The sequence below is a fragment of the Esox lucius genome, chromosome 22 (assembly GCF_011004845.1).
Source record: "Esox lucius isolate fEsoLuc1 chromosome 22, fEsoLuc1.pri, whole genome shotgun sequence".
Lineage (NCBI taxonomy): Eukaryota > Metazoa > Chordata > Actinopteri > Esociformes > Esocidae > Esox > Esox lucius.
In genome coordinates this window covers 11,700,273-11,715,837 of record NC_047590.1, presented here as the reverse complement: position 1 = coordinate 11,715,837, position 15,565 = coordinate 11,700,273, and the positions used below count along the sequence as shown (strand labels likewise).

General features: G+C 46.5%; 1 protein-coding gene across 2 annotated transcripts; it reads left to right on the top strand.

Moving 5' to 3' along the window:
- Nucleotides 1-456: 456 nt before the first annotated feature.
- On the top strand, nucleotides 457-14,925 carry mrps9 (mitochondrial ribosomal protein S9). Of its 2 annotated transcripts, XM_010886271.3 has the most exons (12): nucleotides 493-587; nucleotides 2,939-3,130; nucleotides 3,250-3,432; nucleotides 7,292-7,354; nucleotides 7,687-7,717; nucleotides 7,889-7,968; nucleotides 10,676-10,761; nucleotides 10,837-10,912; nucleotides 11,743-11,911; nucleotides 12,120-12,228; nucleotides 14,029-14,198; nucleotides 14,444-14,925. In XM_010886271.3, exons 3-12 carry the CDS (start codon nucleotides 3,391-3,393, stop codon nucleotides 14,533-14,535), a joined length of 918 nt encoding a protein of 305 aa, XP_010884573.1. In that variant the 5' UTR covers nucleotides 493-587; nucleotides 2,939-3,130; nucleotides 3,250-3,390; the 3' UTR covers nucleotides 14,536-14,925. The 2 variants fall into 2 exon arrangements, with proteins under 2 accessions (XP_010884572.1, XP_010884573.1); XM_010886270.4 differs by lacking the exon at nucleotides 2,939-3,130 and having other exon boundaries at nucleotides 457-587.
- The last annotated feature ends 640 nt before the right edge of the window (nucleotides 14,926-15,565 follow it).

Below are 15,565 nucleotides of genomic sequence, written 5' to 3'. Positions count from 1 at the left end.
TTCACTTTGCTCCGAGATGTTGAAGATGACATTTTGCTCTGTTGTCTCATAAAATATCATAGACACTGCAAGCGCACGTTTACTTTGTCTAATAGTCATATAGTTTTACAGGAGTATAGCTGCTTTGTTTTGTCCCTTACTTCATAAATAGTTTGGCTTTTAATTAGCTACAGTAGCTCAGAGTAATTGCTCTTTACCATTATTTCAGTATGTTGGGGCCCATTTGAACAGTTGTAAATTAGCTGTTTTCTACCTACGGGGAAACACTGACCAGAATCGTTTTACCATATCAATAAATAACACTTCAATTCATCGTTTGTCTATTGTTTTACAATGAAATACTTTGTATCCAAATATAGCAAGATATATATATTTTGTATTAAATTGCATTAAAGGACGCATTGTTAATGCGTTGATTTGTGCAGGAATCTTTTTAGCGTCTTCTTTCGACGTACTTCCGGTTTCCGCTAGAGCGTCGGTAATCCAACATGGCAGCCTCCACGGGAAGAACCGTGGGTTCTATTCTTTTGAAATGCGGAACTCGCTGCGGCAGTTTAAACAAAACGTCGTATAATTTTACGCGCCAGGTAAAGCCAATATTGTAATTTAACATGTTCTAGTTATTTCACGAGTTGATTACAACGAGGTTGAACGAGCTGCATAGCAGAAGGGATTGTGTTGTCCTTGAGTTAGCTGGCTTGTTAACTGCATTACCTGTCAACTAGCTCCAGTGTACTGTCAGTGCCTTTAGAGTTGTCAGCCAGTTTATACATAAGTTACCCAGCTTGCTAGACGTTTTCGTACTTGAATTGAAGCCAAGTCAGAAAACATTGACGCCGTAATGTGAGGTTTTCTTGTCATTATCTCCTCACCTAACGGTCTTTATATTTTACCTTAGCATAAGAACTGCTCATCGAGACTACTGGGGTAGAATTCTGTATTGAACTGTACTAGACCAATATCTCAAGTATACCTGTTTTCACATGTGTACTTGCAAAATGAAGGGAAAAATGTCACCACTGCCTTTGTACATATTTTTTCCATGTGTTATGTGTGCAATTCTTTGTTTGCTGAAATTCTTTGTTTTAATACAGTCACTTCAGTGATTTTGTAGTTCCTTAATCTAGAACTAACTGGAGCTGTTAAGAGTTTGAGTCATATATTTTACTGTACAGTCAGTGAAGTTCAGTAATCTATTTTCAGATATCATATTGGCAATGAATTTTTATTAAAGTCCTGTATTGAATTCTAAGAATGCAATTACCTCAATCTTGTTCTTTCCACTCTCCTTCTGCAGTCTTCAGTCCTCTGTGTCAGGGTGGAGCCTTCAATGCCCTTCAGTGGGCAGTCCTCATTGTCAGGGCGGAGCCTTCATTGCCCTTCAGTGGGCAGTCTTCAGTCCTCTGTGTCAGGGCGGAGCCTTCATTGCCCTTCAGTGGGCAGTCTTCAGTCCTCTGTGTCAGGGCGGAGCCTTCAATGCCCTTCAGTGGGCAGTCTTCAGTCCTCTGTGTCAGGGCGGAGCCTTCATTGCCCTTCAGTGGGCAGTCTTCAGTCCTCTGTGTCAGGGCGGAGCCTTCAATGCCCTTCAGTGGGCAGTCTTCAGTCCTCTGTTTCAGGGCGGAGCCTTCAATGCCCTTCAGTGGGCAGACTTCAGTCCTCTGTGTCAGGGCGGAGCCTTCAATGCCCTTCAGTGGGCAGTCTTCAGTCCTCTGTGCCAGGGCGGAGCCTTCAATGCCCTTCAGTGGGCAGTCTTCAGTCCTCTGTGTCAGGGCGGAGCCTTCAATGCCCTTCAGTGGGCAGACTTCAGTCCTCTGTGTCAGGGCGGAGCCTTCAATGCCCTTCAGTGGGCAGTCTTCAGTCCTCTGTGCCAGGGCGGAGCCTTCAATGCCCTTCAGTGGGCAGTCTTCAGTCCTCTGTGTCAGGGCGGAGCCTTCAATGCCCTTCAGTGGGCAGTCCTCAGTGTAGGCATTTGGAAACTGTTTGTTGTACTTTTTGCTACAATGTACTAAGCGTGACAGGCATTGGTCGGCTATCCAAAACCACATTTGAGTGTGGTTTGCTGTTTTTGGAATAGCAGAATGACTTTGGCTTCCTTTTATGTTGTGGGGAAGACACATTGCTCTAGGCTTAGATTAAAGATGAAGGCTTGGCAATGTGGTCTTCTTTCAGCCACAGTGTTTTACCATCCAGGTTGCGGATACCAAGTGGTTTGTCTTTTCTGATCCACAGCAATAATGTTTTCACCTCTTCCACACTTACTTCGCAAATGTATAAACAACAGTGTTGGTCTTTTGTTATTTTGCCCGTTAAGCATGCTCAGTATTTATTGTTAGCATGTCTAAGTTTGCCAACCAAAAGTATTTTAAGAATTTGGCAGTGTCAAAGGTGTTTTGCTATTAATGAGCTATTTGCCTCAATTAAGTATCTATCTCAGTTTAAACGTCTGCAAATGTAAAAATGTAATCCAGTGAATTTTCTTTGAAATTTTAATCTTTGACTAATACAGCATATCATTTTTTTTTCTAATGCATGATTTCTCAATTTGTACTACTTTTGACAGTTTTCTGTACAGCCAGACGTAATTGCTTTTTCCTGTGAGTCATCCCTGTCTGCCATTTTCTTTACTTCCACCTGTATTTAGGGGGATTTGACAGCACTAACCGACTTTGTTTTTAATTGAGGAATGCTTATCCATAACTGGATGAAGCCATTTGATTATCCCTCATTACATACAACAAACCTTCACACAGTTTTCACGCAGAATGTTTTGTCTGATGGCATACCTTTCTGCTGCTAAATTGCGATTACTCCTACATTCTTTGGGCGTGATGGTTGTGATTTTGCTTTTGAACAGTTTTTTTTTCTGCAGCTTTAGTGAAGATGTGGTCAATGCATGTGGATAATGTTCTTCCCAAACTGTCTGTAAATACCCTTATAGCTTAACTGATGTCCTGAACCAGATTCCATGCAGAAGTTCTAATGTGAAACCAATTCTTATATCTGAATGGACAACTTGTGACAACCAGACAATATTTAACGCACCCCTGATTTAAATGGCCCACGTCTTTGAGCCAAGAAACAAACAAACAAATGGTAGATAGTTCTACTTCACCAAAGCATATATAAACAGGTACGCGCTGATGTTTTTCATTTTTCAAGTTGTTAAACAGTCTTATGGAATGGACATCTTCGCTGATCGTTCCCCAAGACAGTATTAAATCTAATTGGTTGATACCCGCTCCCCCCAAGGTGCTGTCCAGGCAGCTGTGTGTGAGCTCTGCGCTCCACAGGAAGAACCTGGCTGCAGCAGGCCCAGAGAAGTTCTCAGAGGAGTTCATCAAGAAGCAGGTGGAGGAGTACAACATTGGGAAGAGACATCTAGCCAACATTATGGGAGAGGACCCAGAGACCTTCACCCAGCAGGACATTGACGTAAGAAAGTCCACTGATTTTGCACACCACCCGCCTTGTGTGGAAGCTCAATGATTTGACCTTGTGTGAATGCTGATTTTGTCCTTCAAGGTCAATAGAAGGTTGTTGGAAAAACTGGAGAAGAATGAACACGCAGGTCAAGAATGAACACGCAGGTCGTTAGAGTGGCGTCCATTAAAGCAGACCCTCTGCGTCCTATCAGGTTGAGACTAATTCAAATGAGACAAACTCAAATCTGATGTATTTGGCCTCGGCTGTGTTTAGATAGATAGATAGACGCCAACTTCTTTAGAGTAGACACGTTGTTTTCTTTTACATAGTTCTGTGAGTTTATGGTATTTATATCGCCATTTTAGCCTGGTTCCCCTTCCAGGAGTTGAGAACCCTCTGATCTCACTCCACACGTGTGGGAGAGGAGAGTAGCATCTGGTGGAGCTGATTAGACAGACTGACTAGAAGTAGCTAACGGAACTGTGTAATGTGATGTGTCTACTGTATTAGCAACGCCTAATATCCAAACACACGCTCGCACACATTTCCCATGTTTTATTCATTACAAAGAGGGAGCGCATTAGAGCCGGTAAGCTCACTTAGTTTGATTTCCCATGATTCTTCACTTCCCGGCGGCCTCTAACCCTCTTCCTGTCTAACGGACAGAGCTGTTAGCGGTGTGCTGTGCAAAAGGAAGTGACGTGAAGGTTTCCGATGAAGAGCGCACGAGGTGGAGAGCAGGAAAAGAAACGGGCAGTTGTGGCTTTTGCCCGTTTGGTGTGAATCCCTCCTGTCCAAATGATGGAAGTGTTCGCAATTTGAGATGAAACTGTAGAGAAAAATGTATGCATTCAGAGTTGAGGACTGAGATAAGCTTTTCGCTCACAGTCCACTTGTCAGCTAGCGGCATTGTCCAGACCCAAGCCTAGACTGTTTGTGACCCCCTCATCACCAGGGAGCCCCTAAAAATCCACTGGTTTAGTGGATTAAACCGTACAGGTTTAGTGGATTAAACCGTACAGGTTTAGTGGATTAAACCGTACAGGTTTAGTGGATTAAACCGTACAGGTTTAGTGGATTAAACCGTACAGGTTTAGTGGATTAAACCGTACAGGTTTAGTGGATTAAACCGTACAGGTTTAGTGGATTAAACCGTACAGGTTTAGTGGATTAAACCGTACAGGTTTAGTGGATTAAACCGTACAGGTTTAGTGGATTAAACCGTACAGGTTTAGTGGATTAAACCGTACAGGTTTAGTGGATTAAACCGTACAGGTTTAGTGGATTAAACCGTACAGGTTTAGTGGATTAAACCGTTTCGTAATACAAGTGCCTCACCTGGGCCTGTGCTGGATCCGTCCTCTCAGTCTCCCCTTTCTGTGACCTTCGTGATGCACTTATTACAGAGGAAAACGACACTTTGGAAGTGACAAGTTGTCCATGTTAAAGAGGGGAAGGTCTCAACTCTCTCATTTTTATTTCTCTATGATCGTTATTGATCACAAAGCACACACTTCTACAGTCTCATGGCTTGAAATACAGAGTCCCCATCAATGACTCCCAACCAAATGTACTTAGCTTGAACGGTTTTAACAAAAAATAAGATAAATGTTGCCCTAAGTGTTCTGCAAAGTTGGTAGAGTCTTCTTTGAAATGATTCACAGCTTCCACGGTTGCCAGAAGTGCCTGAAAAGAGTAATAGCACTGGGAGGGAGAAAGATGTTTTAAAACACATGGAGTAGGGTGTGTTCATAAGTGAGAAATCCAATGTGTTCTCCATTTATTTTCAAGGTGGCGTGATGTGAAGGCTGTGCAAGGGCACTGCAGCATTTCACTAGATGTCTCCATATGGGGCGGTTGGTCCGTGACATAAAGGTTGCTGGTTCAATCCCCGGAGCAGACAGAGTGAAAAGCCCTGTCGTTCTGCCAATTCAATAGACTAAACATGGCGATTGAAGTTACTTACATTGTGGAAGTATGTGTAGAATAACAGTAGTGCACACAGGCAATGATAATGATGTGAAACCATTTCCACTATTAACCGCTGCAATTGGAATCTCCCTCAGCAAGACCATTAGCCCCTATTGCTTCCAGGTTGTTGCTGTGAATAAGACTGTTCTTAGCATTCTTATTGGGTAAAATACATTAGTCTAAGATAAAGTTGACTTAAGAATGTTACAATCACAGGTTTAGGTAAATGTCTTGTGATCAAAATGTACCATGAGACTTATATTGTCATTTCTTATGTAATTAAAATCTGAAGAGGTCATGTTATCTGAGACTAACATAATTAAAGTTAGCATGAACAGTCTACACACTGGAACCGGGAGGCTACATGTTGCTGTACTTTGGATGAACTTTTCTGGTCACATTTTTAGTCTGGACTAGATCCCTGAAAAATCTGTGTGCAAAAAAACGTATCTTTCCCCTCTCTCTTGGTCTCTCTCCGTCTTTCTCTTTCGGTCTCTCTTTCTCTGTCTTTGACATTGATGAAGTTTAGACAGAGTGGAGAATCTAGAGTCAGTGCTGTGAACAACACGGACAAATACGTGGCAGGGAGAAGGCCTCTCTCTATGTCTGTCTCTCCCTGGGGGCTATGCCATATTGCAGTCCAGAGTATGAAACGGAACAGGAACAGGTGTTGCCTTCATCTGGCACAGCGTTCCTTTCTCCTCCCCCTGTCTTCTGATTTTACCTTCTTCCTCACCTGGCTGTCCCCAGCTCTGCTCTCTCTCTCCTCCCGCTCTCTCTCTCTCTCTCCTCCCGCTCTCTCGCTCTCTCTCCTCCCGCTCTCTCTCTCCTCCCGCTCTCTCTCTCCTCCCGCTCTCTCTCTCCTCCCGCTCTCTCTCTCCTCCCGCTCTCTCTCTCTCTCTCTCCTCCCGCTCTCTCTCTCCTCCCGCTCTCTCTCTCCTCCCGCTCTCTCTCTCCTCCCGCTCTCTCTCTCTCTCTCTCTCCTCCCGCTCTCTCTCTCTCTCTCTCTCTCTCCTCCCGCTCTCTCTCTCTCTCTCCTCCCGCTCTCTCTCTCTCTCTCCTCCCGCTCTCTCTCTCTCTCTCTCTCTCTCTCTCCTCCCGCTCTCTCTCCTCCCGCTCTCTCTCTCTCTCCTCCCGCTCTCTCTCCTCCCGCTCTCTCTCCTCCCGCTCTCTCTCCTCCCGCTCTCTCTCCTCCCGCTCTCTCTCTCTCTCTCTCCTCCCGCTCTCTCTCTCTCTCCTCCCGCTCTCTCTCTCTCTCTCTCTCTCCTCCCGCTCTCTCCCTCTCCCCCACTCTGTCTCCTTTCTCTGTCTGTGTGTCTCTCTGATCCTCTGGTCTTGACAGTCTTCCTGCTCCCTCCTTCTAGCACCTGTTCTGTGTTTTAATTGAGCAGACAGAGTGAAGGAGGAAAACAAGTTAAAGAGGGATGAGGGATGAACAGACTGGCTGGAGGAGAGTGGCAGGATGGACACTACCTGCCCCCCCCCACCACACACACACACACACATGCACGCACGCACACACACACTTCCCTGTCGACAGGAGGGCCATCTGTAGCAGTGCTAATGACCTGGCTCCACTCTGCTGACTTCACAAGGAGATGTGTGGGTGTGTGTGGGTGAACCCAGGGTGAACCGGTGACTCCAGTCTGTCCTCTGGTTCCTGTCAGCTGGCATTCTGTTTGTTCGCCCCACTAACTTTCACTGTTGTTCTCTAGAAGTTTCCTTTAGCTCAGATCTGAACTCTCCCAAAAGTCTTGCCTGTTGGGTAGCCTGGCTGCTCACACCATGTCTGCCCGTTCTGAGCATACAGAACGTGGACCAGGTTTCAACTAAAGGTTTCTCACTGTGGATCTCTGTAGTAGTGATAATGATATTTCACATATTCTTTCTGTTCCAGAGAAGCATTGCATACCTGTTTCCCTCTGGGCTTTTTGACAAGAGAGCCAGACCACTGATGAAGGTAAGACCAGAGTTTCTACCCGGACAGTTAAAATGTAATTCCAATAATGCTTAGGAGGGAGCTGAATACTTGGTGTCCAATCCAGTAGGCCTAATAACGTAGAACACAAACAGGCAGGCCGTTGCAGAAACCAATAGAAGCTTTGGATGTTATCTGAGGTAAAGCGTGCATATACAAATCCTTCTGGACTTTTAGAGATGATCTGAGGCTGTTTATTCCGCCGCCTTCCGTCGTTTTCGGTAAATATGAGGGGTTCCATTTCCTGGTCTGTCTATTGTTGACATGTAATGAAATACTCAAGTGATTTAATCTCTTCACCTGTTTTCTTTCAGCATCCAGATGAAATCTTTCCAAAACAGCAAGGTATGCCCTTCTAAATATATTCCTAGCAGATTGTTGTGAAGTCTGACTGTTTTACTCTTGCTGTCATTTTCCTCTGTGAGCTGCACTTTCACCCCGTCACCAGCAGGGGCACATCCTGGCAGTGATTCATTTAACACTCTATTGTCTAAACATCTCTCTCTCATCCTCTAGCGGTCCAATGGGGTGCAGACGGACGGCCTTTCCACTTCCTGTTCTACACAGGAAAGCAGTCCTACTACTCTCTGATGCATGTGAGTACTGGTCTTGTTTGGGGGGGGGGGTGCTGTGATGTCACACGTGTTGTTTCTATGTATGTATGTATAAGCATGTAAAAGAACACATGGCTACTTCAAATATTCAACCATTTTCCATATAATTTTGCTAAAATGATTTGCTCTCTAAGACACAAGTTGTTACCAAATCCCCCTCCCTGTCATCCCTCCCTGTCATCCCTCCCTTTCATCCCTCCCTGTCATCAGGTCTCTCACTTCCTTGTTATGTCTCTCTGTCTCTACCCCTCTATTTCTACCTCTCTGTCCAGTATTTCTACCTCTCTGTCCAGTATTTCTACCTCTCTGTCCAGTATTTCTACCTCTCTGTCCAGTATTTCTACCTCTCTCCCTGCATTGTTCCTAACAGTCCGTCTCTCTCTCATGCTCCACCTGTCTTTCTAAATTGTTCACATGGTGCCACCAATGACCAATTGCGATGTAAAGGCCTGTGTACGGTAGAGTAGAGCTGTGTTTTCTGGGGCGAGAGGGGCCTTGCTGTGGGGAGGAGGGTGTGGGTTGAGGAAGGTGCGGACCGACAGGAGCCGTGACTGTGTCTGTGACTGGCTCCTCTGTCCCCCGTCCTAAATCATGTTTCAGGCCTGGCCAGATGACTTTCCACGGCTGCTAGTCAGGCTTTGTGCCTGGATAAGAGCTGCTCTACCCTGGGGTTCTACCCAGAGAGGTAGAGGGTCCCTGGAGAAACCAGCCAGCAGCCTGCCACCTCTACCCACGTGGCTTAATCATCATCTCTATTTCACTCTGGATCTTTTCCCTCCTCTATTCTCATGATTTGACCTTGGATGAGAGATATGTTTCTCCATTACATAAGAGGTGTTTGTATGTGTGTCTGTCTGTCTGTCTGTGTTTGTATGTGTGTGTCTGTGTGTGGGTGTGTGTGCGTGTGTATGTGTGGGTGTGTGTAACCTGGCAGTGTTTTGTCCTCTGGTCGACCGCCCCCTCCCCCAAAATGCCCTGCAGCAGCCCTGGCCCCCTGCTGTTGGTTTAAATAGGATGTCAGACTGTCTGAGAGGGAGGGCTGTCTGTCATGTGGATGGGAAGATATTCTGTCTCTTTATTTTGTCCCTCTCTCTGTTTCTTTGTGTCTCCCTGGTTGTCTCTGTTCGTCTCTATCTCTTTGTCTCGTTTCTCTCTTTCTCTGTCTGTCCTTCTCCAAGAGGGGTTATTCCTTTTAAAGGGCATGGAATGAGATGCTCTTTCTGTTTCCTGGGGAGGGGGGTGCACTCTCACTGCACTGCATTTTGGTTGACGGAAACGATAACAGTCTTATGTTGCAGTGTTAACTAATTAACTAATCAGCATCCTCTTACATGTACCGTACAGTATTTATCTACTAGACACACACACACACACACACACACACACACACACACACACACACACACATAGGGATGGGGCTTCCTGGTTCAGTTCTCTGGTGGGTTTAGCCCCCTGTCAAGTACAGCAGGACTGTGGTCTGTTCAACCAGAGGAGTTGACTGTCAGATTCCTCAGAGCATTGCTGTATAAGGGCTAGTGAAGCCATCCCATCACCATGCTGAACAGGATGCTTTATACTGCTTATTGAATCTGTAGAACTGTGAGTGAGTCGGGGAAAGTGTTTAGTATAAAATTATCCGGTCTGAGGCATTCATTTGTCAGTCACTGTATTTCTCTCTCTGACAGGCCGTCTCTGAAATAGACTAGATCATTGCACTCGCTCTTCTTCTACCCTCTTCTATATCATCCAGGCCTCTGAACGTAAATCATTGTCCGCCATTGTAGGGGCCCAGTGTTCACAAATGTGTAACTCAAAGCCCTTCTCCTCTAACCCCTAACCCTCTCTCTTTAGAATTTGTTTTCCTACAGATTTTCTATTACTTGTTTTTTTTTTTTTTTTTTTGTGACAAAAATTGGTTTTGGGTTGATGTTTGCTTTTCCCCCTCCACCGCTCTCCCTCTCTGTGGCGGAGTGTTAGCGGATTAGACTCCACTCTATCAAGAAGGAATTAAACAAACATCTGCTGAATAATGGACAGGGAAATGAGTTCTCACCCAGGCTGCGGAGAGGGGGGTTGTGGGTAGGGGGGGTAGTGTGTGTGTGTGGGGGGGGGTCTGCCTTGGGGACGTGACCAGAATGCCATCCTGCCTGCCCTGCCCGGCTCGGCCTCCAGAAGCCCCACCCTATCACACCACGCTTGACAGTCTAACGCCAAGCTTGTGGGTGCGATGCCAATTTAGACAAGCGTGCCCGCGGACGGGGGCTAGCAAGCTCTCTCTCTCTCTCTCTCTCCCCGCGTGGCACCTCCTCAGAGGGAAGCGGGGTGTGAGGTGTGGGAGGGGCGGGGGGGGGGACATAGCCCAAGTGCTCACCAATTCAATTTCCTCAGCCAATTAAATTCAGCCAGGGATGAGGGGAAAGATGGAATCTGGTTTTATAATGGTGAGTCCTCTCTCCCTACCTCCCCCTCTCTCCCTACCTCCCCCTCTCCCTACCTCCCCCTCTCCCTCTCATGCCTGCTTGTCAGTACACACGGCGCACTCTGTTCTGTCACTTCGTTTTGTTGACGCAACGCTAATATGCATCGATGCGACTGTGGCGATTAAAAGCCTCATGAGCCGCCGGGTCTTACATCGCGTCTTGATGAATCTCACGGGTGCGTTATTCTGCCTGTCTCCTGTCTCGTCCAGGACACGGTGGCTAAAGTCCTGGCAGCAGAGAAGCAGCAGGTCCTTCTGCTTTCCGAGGGTCCCGTCCCGCAGGACACCAAGCCGATGTGAGTGTGCCTCTTTCACCGGGCATTCAACCGGTTCACCGGTGAAGGCTTATAATGGCATGTGTTTCTCCCCAGCTCTCTGGTGGGGAGCCGTTGGTTACTGAAAGAGGAGTTGGAGGAGTTGTTGGTGGAGACCATTTCAGACCACGATGTAAGAACACCTTTAATGTCATCAAACCTGCACTAACATGCCTGGGGTTCGCACCCGGGGCTTGCCTCCAATCGCTGGACATCCTAGGTCAGTGGTATTCAAATCTGGCCCTTGAAGACAGATTCGAACCCCCTAATGAAGGGCTTATTTAGACCAGGGACACCAGGTGGGTACAATTAATAATGAGGTAGAACAGAAGGCTAAGTCCCCGATTAGGGGGTTGCACTGGAAAAATGGAGTGGAACTGGCTTCGAGGGCCAGATTTGAATACCACTGTAATACAGTATGACTGATACGATGCAGTTCACCTAGCCACCACAGGAGGTCGCTGTTTCAACACTAAACGGAGAGAGACACCATTAATATAGAAACCGCTATTCTGACCCTAAATTGGTCACGAGGCTTTACGACCTTCCCAACTTCTCCCATGTAACCCCTCCACTCACTCCGCTGACTTCCAGTTGAAGCTCCCATCCATTACAACACCATCGCGCCTACACAGCAGCAAGGGCACCACCCCCTCCCACCTCAAAACCAGCACCCCAACCCGGGCTCTTTGTCTCTGTCTTTACACCCCAATGGTGGAACCAGTTTCCCTTTGAATCTAGGACAGCCGAGTCACAGCCCATTTTCATAGACTTTCCAAAACCTTTCATTTAAAATGAATTCCACAGTCCTCTCACTCCCCCGAAACTGCGGCGTTCATGAACTAATTCTAGCAAGTCTGCTACTGAGATGCTGATGCTGTGCTATGTTACGATGTATACACCTTCCATAAGTGCTTCTGTTCAGTGGTGCAGATGTGAATGTGAAATGTCTTCCCCTACCAGTATGCACGGTTCATCCAGCTGATGGAGAGGCTCCTGTCGCTGCCGAACTGTTTGTCAGAGAAGGACTTTGTCCAGCGCTACCGCAAACAGCTGGAGATACAGTCCTCCAAGCAGCAGGTGGCGCCGCTGCAGTACGACGAGAACGGAGTGGCCTACAGCACCGCAGATGGTGAACGAGCAATCAATAAGACTTTTTCGAGAATTTAGTGGGATTAGTCTCTCGAGTAGTTGACTGCAACACAAGTCAGCTTCACTGTAGTTTCAGTTGAATTGAGACGGCAAACCACGGGGGATTAGTCAGCCAGGGCTTCATAGTGAGATAGAACTCCCCACCCACTCGCCTTGTTAGTAAAAACCAATGTGTGTGTTTTATCCAGGAAGGAGGAAGACGGCTACATGTACTGTTCTGCTGAGAGACTGCGGCTCAGGTTCCATCAGCATCAATGGAAGAGACTACCTACACTACTTCCCTGTTCTGCAGGACCGGTTGGTAGACTGTCTTCCCAGAGGATCCACGCCGTCTCCTCTGACTTCCCCTCTAATAATAAAACATCACATGTCCACCAACACTTATAGCCCATAGTTTGAGCCTGATACAGATGAAGACAGTTATCTAGAAGCCCCTGTTAGCATTTTGTCCACCTGCTTCTTTCGAAACGACGTTCTTCTCCTGAGCCATTCATAAATGAGGCTTTTCTTCTCACCCGTTCTTCTCCTCCTCACCTTCTTCTTAAGATGCAGGCCTAGCTCCCTGCACTTGCTCAAACAAAAAACTGTTGAAAAGCAGCTTTCTGTTGCACTTCACGGCGTTATAGCCTCTTTTTTATTTATTTGGGACATAGCAGAGTTAATTACACAGTTGACTGGGTCAGAGAGAGAGAAGAGAGAGAGCGAGCGAGCGAGCGTGTGTGTGCGTGCGCGTGTGTGTGTTTTGGGCTGTTATCTCCCGGGCTGAAGACAGACTGAGACGGGACTAATGGAGAAGAAGAAACGGTGGTTTGACTGTGTCAGCAGTCATTTAGCCTGCTGGGACGTGGGCCAGAAAACACACACAAAAACACGGCAGCTCTTCCTGCTGAGTCAGAAGAGTGACTGCTAAGCTGTGGGAAAATGGCCGCGTGGTTCTATCAGGGGCTTACATGACTGTACACACACAACACCGCCCTTCACCCAGCACAATGGGCCAGTGCTGTCAACCACAGCTGTCTCCGTGTCCACACTGCTAACCTACGCTTTCTGTTGTCCTCCATGTCATTGCCTCTTTCATAACGACCCTTCATTCTCTCAAAACGACCCATCATCCTCTCATAACAACCCTTCATCCTCTCATGACAACCCTTCATCCTCCCGATACCATCATCAACCCTTCATCCTCTCACAACGACCCTTCATCCTCATGACAACCCTTCATCCTCCCGATACCATCATCAACCCTTCATCCTCTCATAACAACCCTTCATCCTCTCATAACAACCCTTCATCCTCCCGATACCATCATCAACCCTTCATCCTCTCATGACATCTCTTCATCCTCTCATGACAACCCTTCATCCTCCCGAAACCATCATCAACCCTTCATCCTCTCATAACAACCCTTCATCCTCTCATGACAACCCTTCATCCTCCCGATACCATCATCCACCCTTCATCCTCACCCTCGCCCTTATAAACCCTTCATCCTCTCACAACGACCCTTCATCCTCTCATGACAACCCTTCATCCTCTCACAACAACCCTTCATCCTCTCATGACAACCCTTCATCCTCCCGATACCATCATCCACCCTTCATCCTCACCCTCGCCCTTATAAACCCTTCATCCTCTCATGACAACCCTTCATCCTCTCACAACAACCCTTCATCCTCTCATGACAACCCTTCATCCTCCCGATACCATCATCAACCCTTCATCCTCTCATAACAACCCTTCATCCTCCCGATACCATCATCAACCCTTCATCCTCTCATGACAACCCTTCATCCTCTCATGACAACCCTTCATCCTCCCGATACCATCATCCACCCTTCATCCTCACCCTCGCCCTTATAAAACCTTCATCCTCTCACAACGACCCTTCATCCTCTCACAACGACCCTTCATCCTCTCACAACGACCCTTCATCCTCTCACAACGACCCTTCATCCTCTCATGACAACCCTTCATCCTCCCGATACCATCATCAACCCTTCATCCTCACCCTCGCCCTTATCAACCCTTCATCCGCTCTCTCTCCTCCCCTCCATAACCAATCTTCTTTCTCTCTTATAACCAACCCTCCCCCAACAGGGAGCAGTTGATGTTTCCCTTCCACTTCCTGGATATGCTGGGGAGGTTTGACGGGCAATGCACTGTAGGTGGCGGGGGTCGGTCCAGCCAGGCAGGGGCGCTGCGTCTGGCCATCTCCCGTGCCATGCTCAGCTTCCTGTCCGAGGGTCAGGTGGAGAGCATGAGACAAGGTTCGTAGTGGCGCTACGTGCGTCCACGCACTCGCACACACATTTACACACTTTCCCCGAAAACTGTTTTGTCACACATACATTCACACTTGCACTCAGAAATATGTGTTGTCAAACACACCTTCAGCCATCTGTCATATCCAATTAATGTACATAAAAATGAATAACATTTGCTGCTATTTTGCTGTTACATTGATGCATATTACTATTTTTTCTTTGACAAATGTCCCTGCTCTCCCCCTCAGCTGGGCTGCTGACCCCTGACCCTAGAGTAAAAGAGAGGAAGAAGCCAGGCCAGGAGGGGGCAAGGAGGAAGTTCACCTGGAAGAAACGCTGAAGAGGAGACAGAGAAACTGATAGAATTGCCCAGACCTTTTTGAAGACTCTTTTTAGGATCTGCTATAAGACTGACAGATGAAACAGAAATAACAGCAGCAGCTTTATCAGTAGCTTTCTATGAATAGTAATTGTCTTTTTGGGACAAACAGTTTAACTAATCGAGTTTCACATGTCCTCTAAAGGTGTTGTAGGTTTGGGAAATAGCTATCTGGTTGAGAGATGTAAATAAACATACACATTCAAAGAGGTTTTGTCCATGTGAGGGCAGAATTCCTAACTCTAATACTCGGTAATGGGTTTCTTCAGCCACAAGAGGGCATTCTCTGTCAACACACTTCTCTTTTCTGTCATTATCTGTATATTAATAATTAAATGTTTTTCATATATATTGCTATGTTTTTACAATTCTTTATAAAAATAGATTGTCAGGGCCGTCCAAATGTCAACAACCTAGCAGCTTACGACATAAAAAAAAAGCTTAGCGTCCCGGAGTGTCGCTGTCCATGGTCTGCGGTTCCTTGTTTTTCTTTGCTGTGATACAATCAGAACGTTCACTCCGGTGGCATTCACCAGTTACACCAGGTGCCATCCCAATTCACACCACAGGATGGCGGTAAATTCACATAAAATGCACTGGCATCACCAGGCAGCTCGGTAGTGATGGGGATTCCGAGTCTTTCCGGTGAAAGAGCCGGCTCACATGACTCCCGAACGGCTCTTCGTTAAAAATGTTCACAAATAAAATATCCAATGTAAAGGCGAAAATGTTGACATAATTTTAGACCATGAAATGAACGGCTCCTTTAACCAATGCATAATCATTTACGCGAGGACTTAACATAATATACATTTTCTTTGTAATGTACCAGCATATACTATTGACTTGATATTGATACACATGAATAGCTATTAAATTGAATCGCAATTATCTAACTGCATGCTGAGCACTAATGAAGGATCATTCGCTCAGCACGGAACGAACGGCTCGTAGTGAACGTTAGTAACCATACTGCATATATGTTATGACG

Excerpts from the sequence above, each read along its gene's own strand:
- mrps9 (XM_010886270.4), top strand. The coding sequence starts at position 489 with ATGGCAGCCTCCACGGGAAGAACCGTGGGTTCTATTCTTTTGAAATGC. Across the intron at positions 7,718-7,888 it reads AATCTTTCCAAAACAGCAAG|CGGTCCAATGGGGTGCAGAC; the intron begins GTATGCCCTTCT and ends CTCATCCTCTAG. Across the intron at positions 10,913-11,742 it reads AGACCATTTCAGACCACGAT|TATGCACGGTTCATCCAGCT; the intron begins GTAAGAACACCT and ends TTCCCCTACCAG.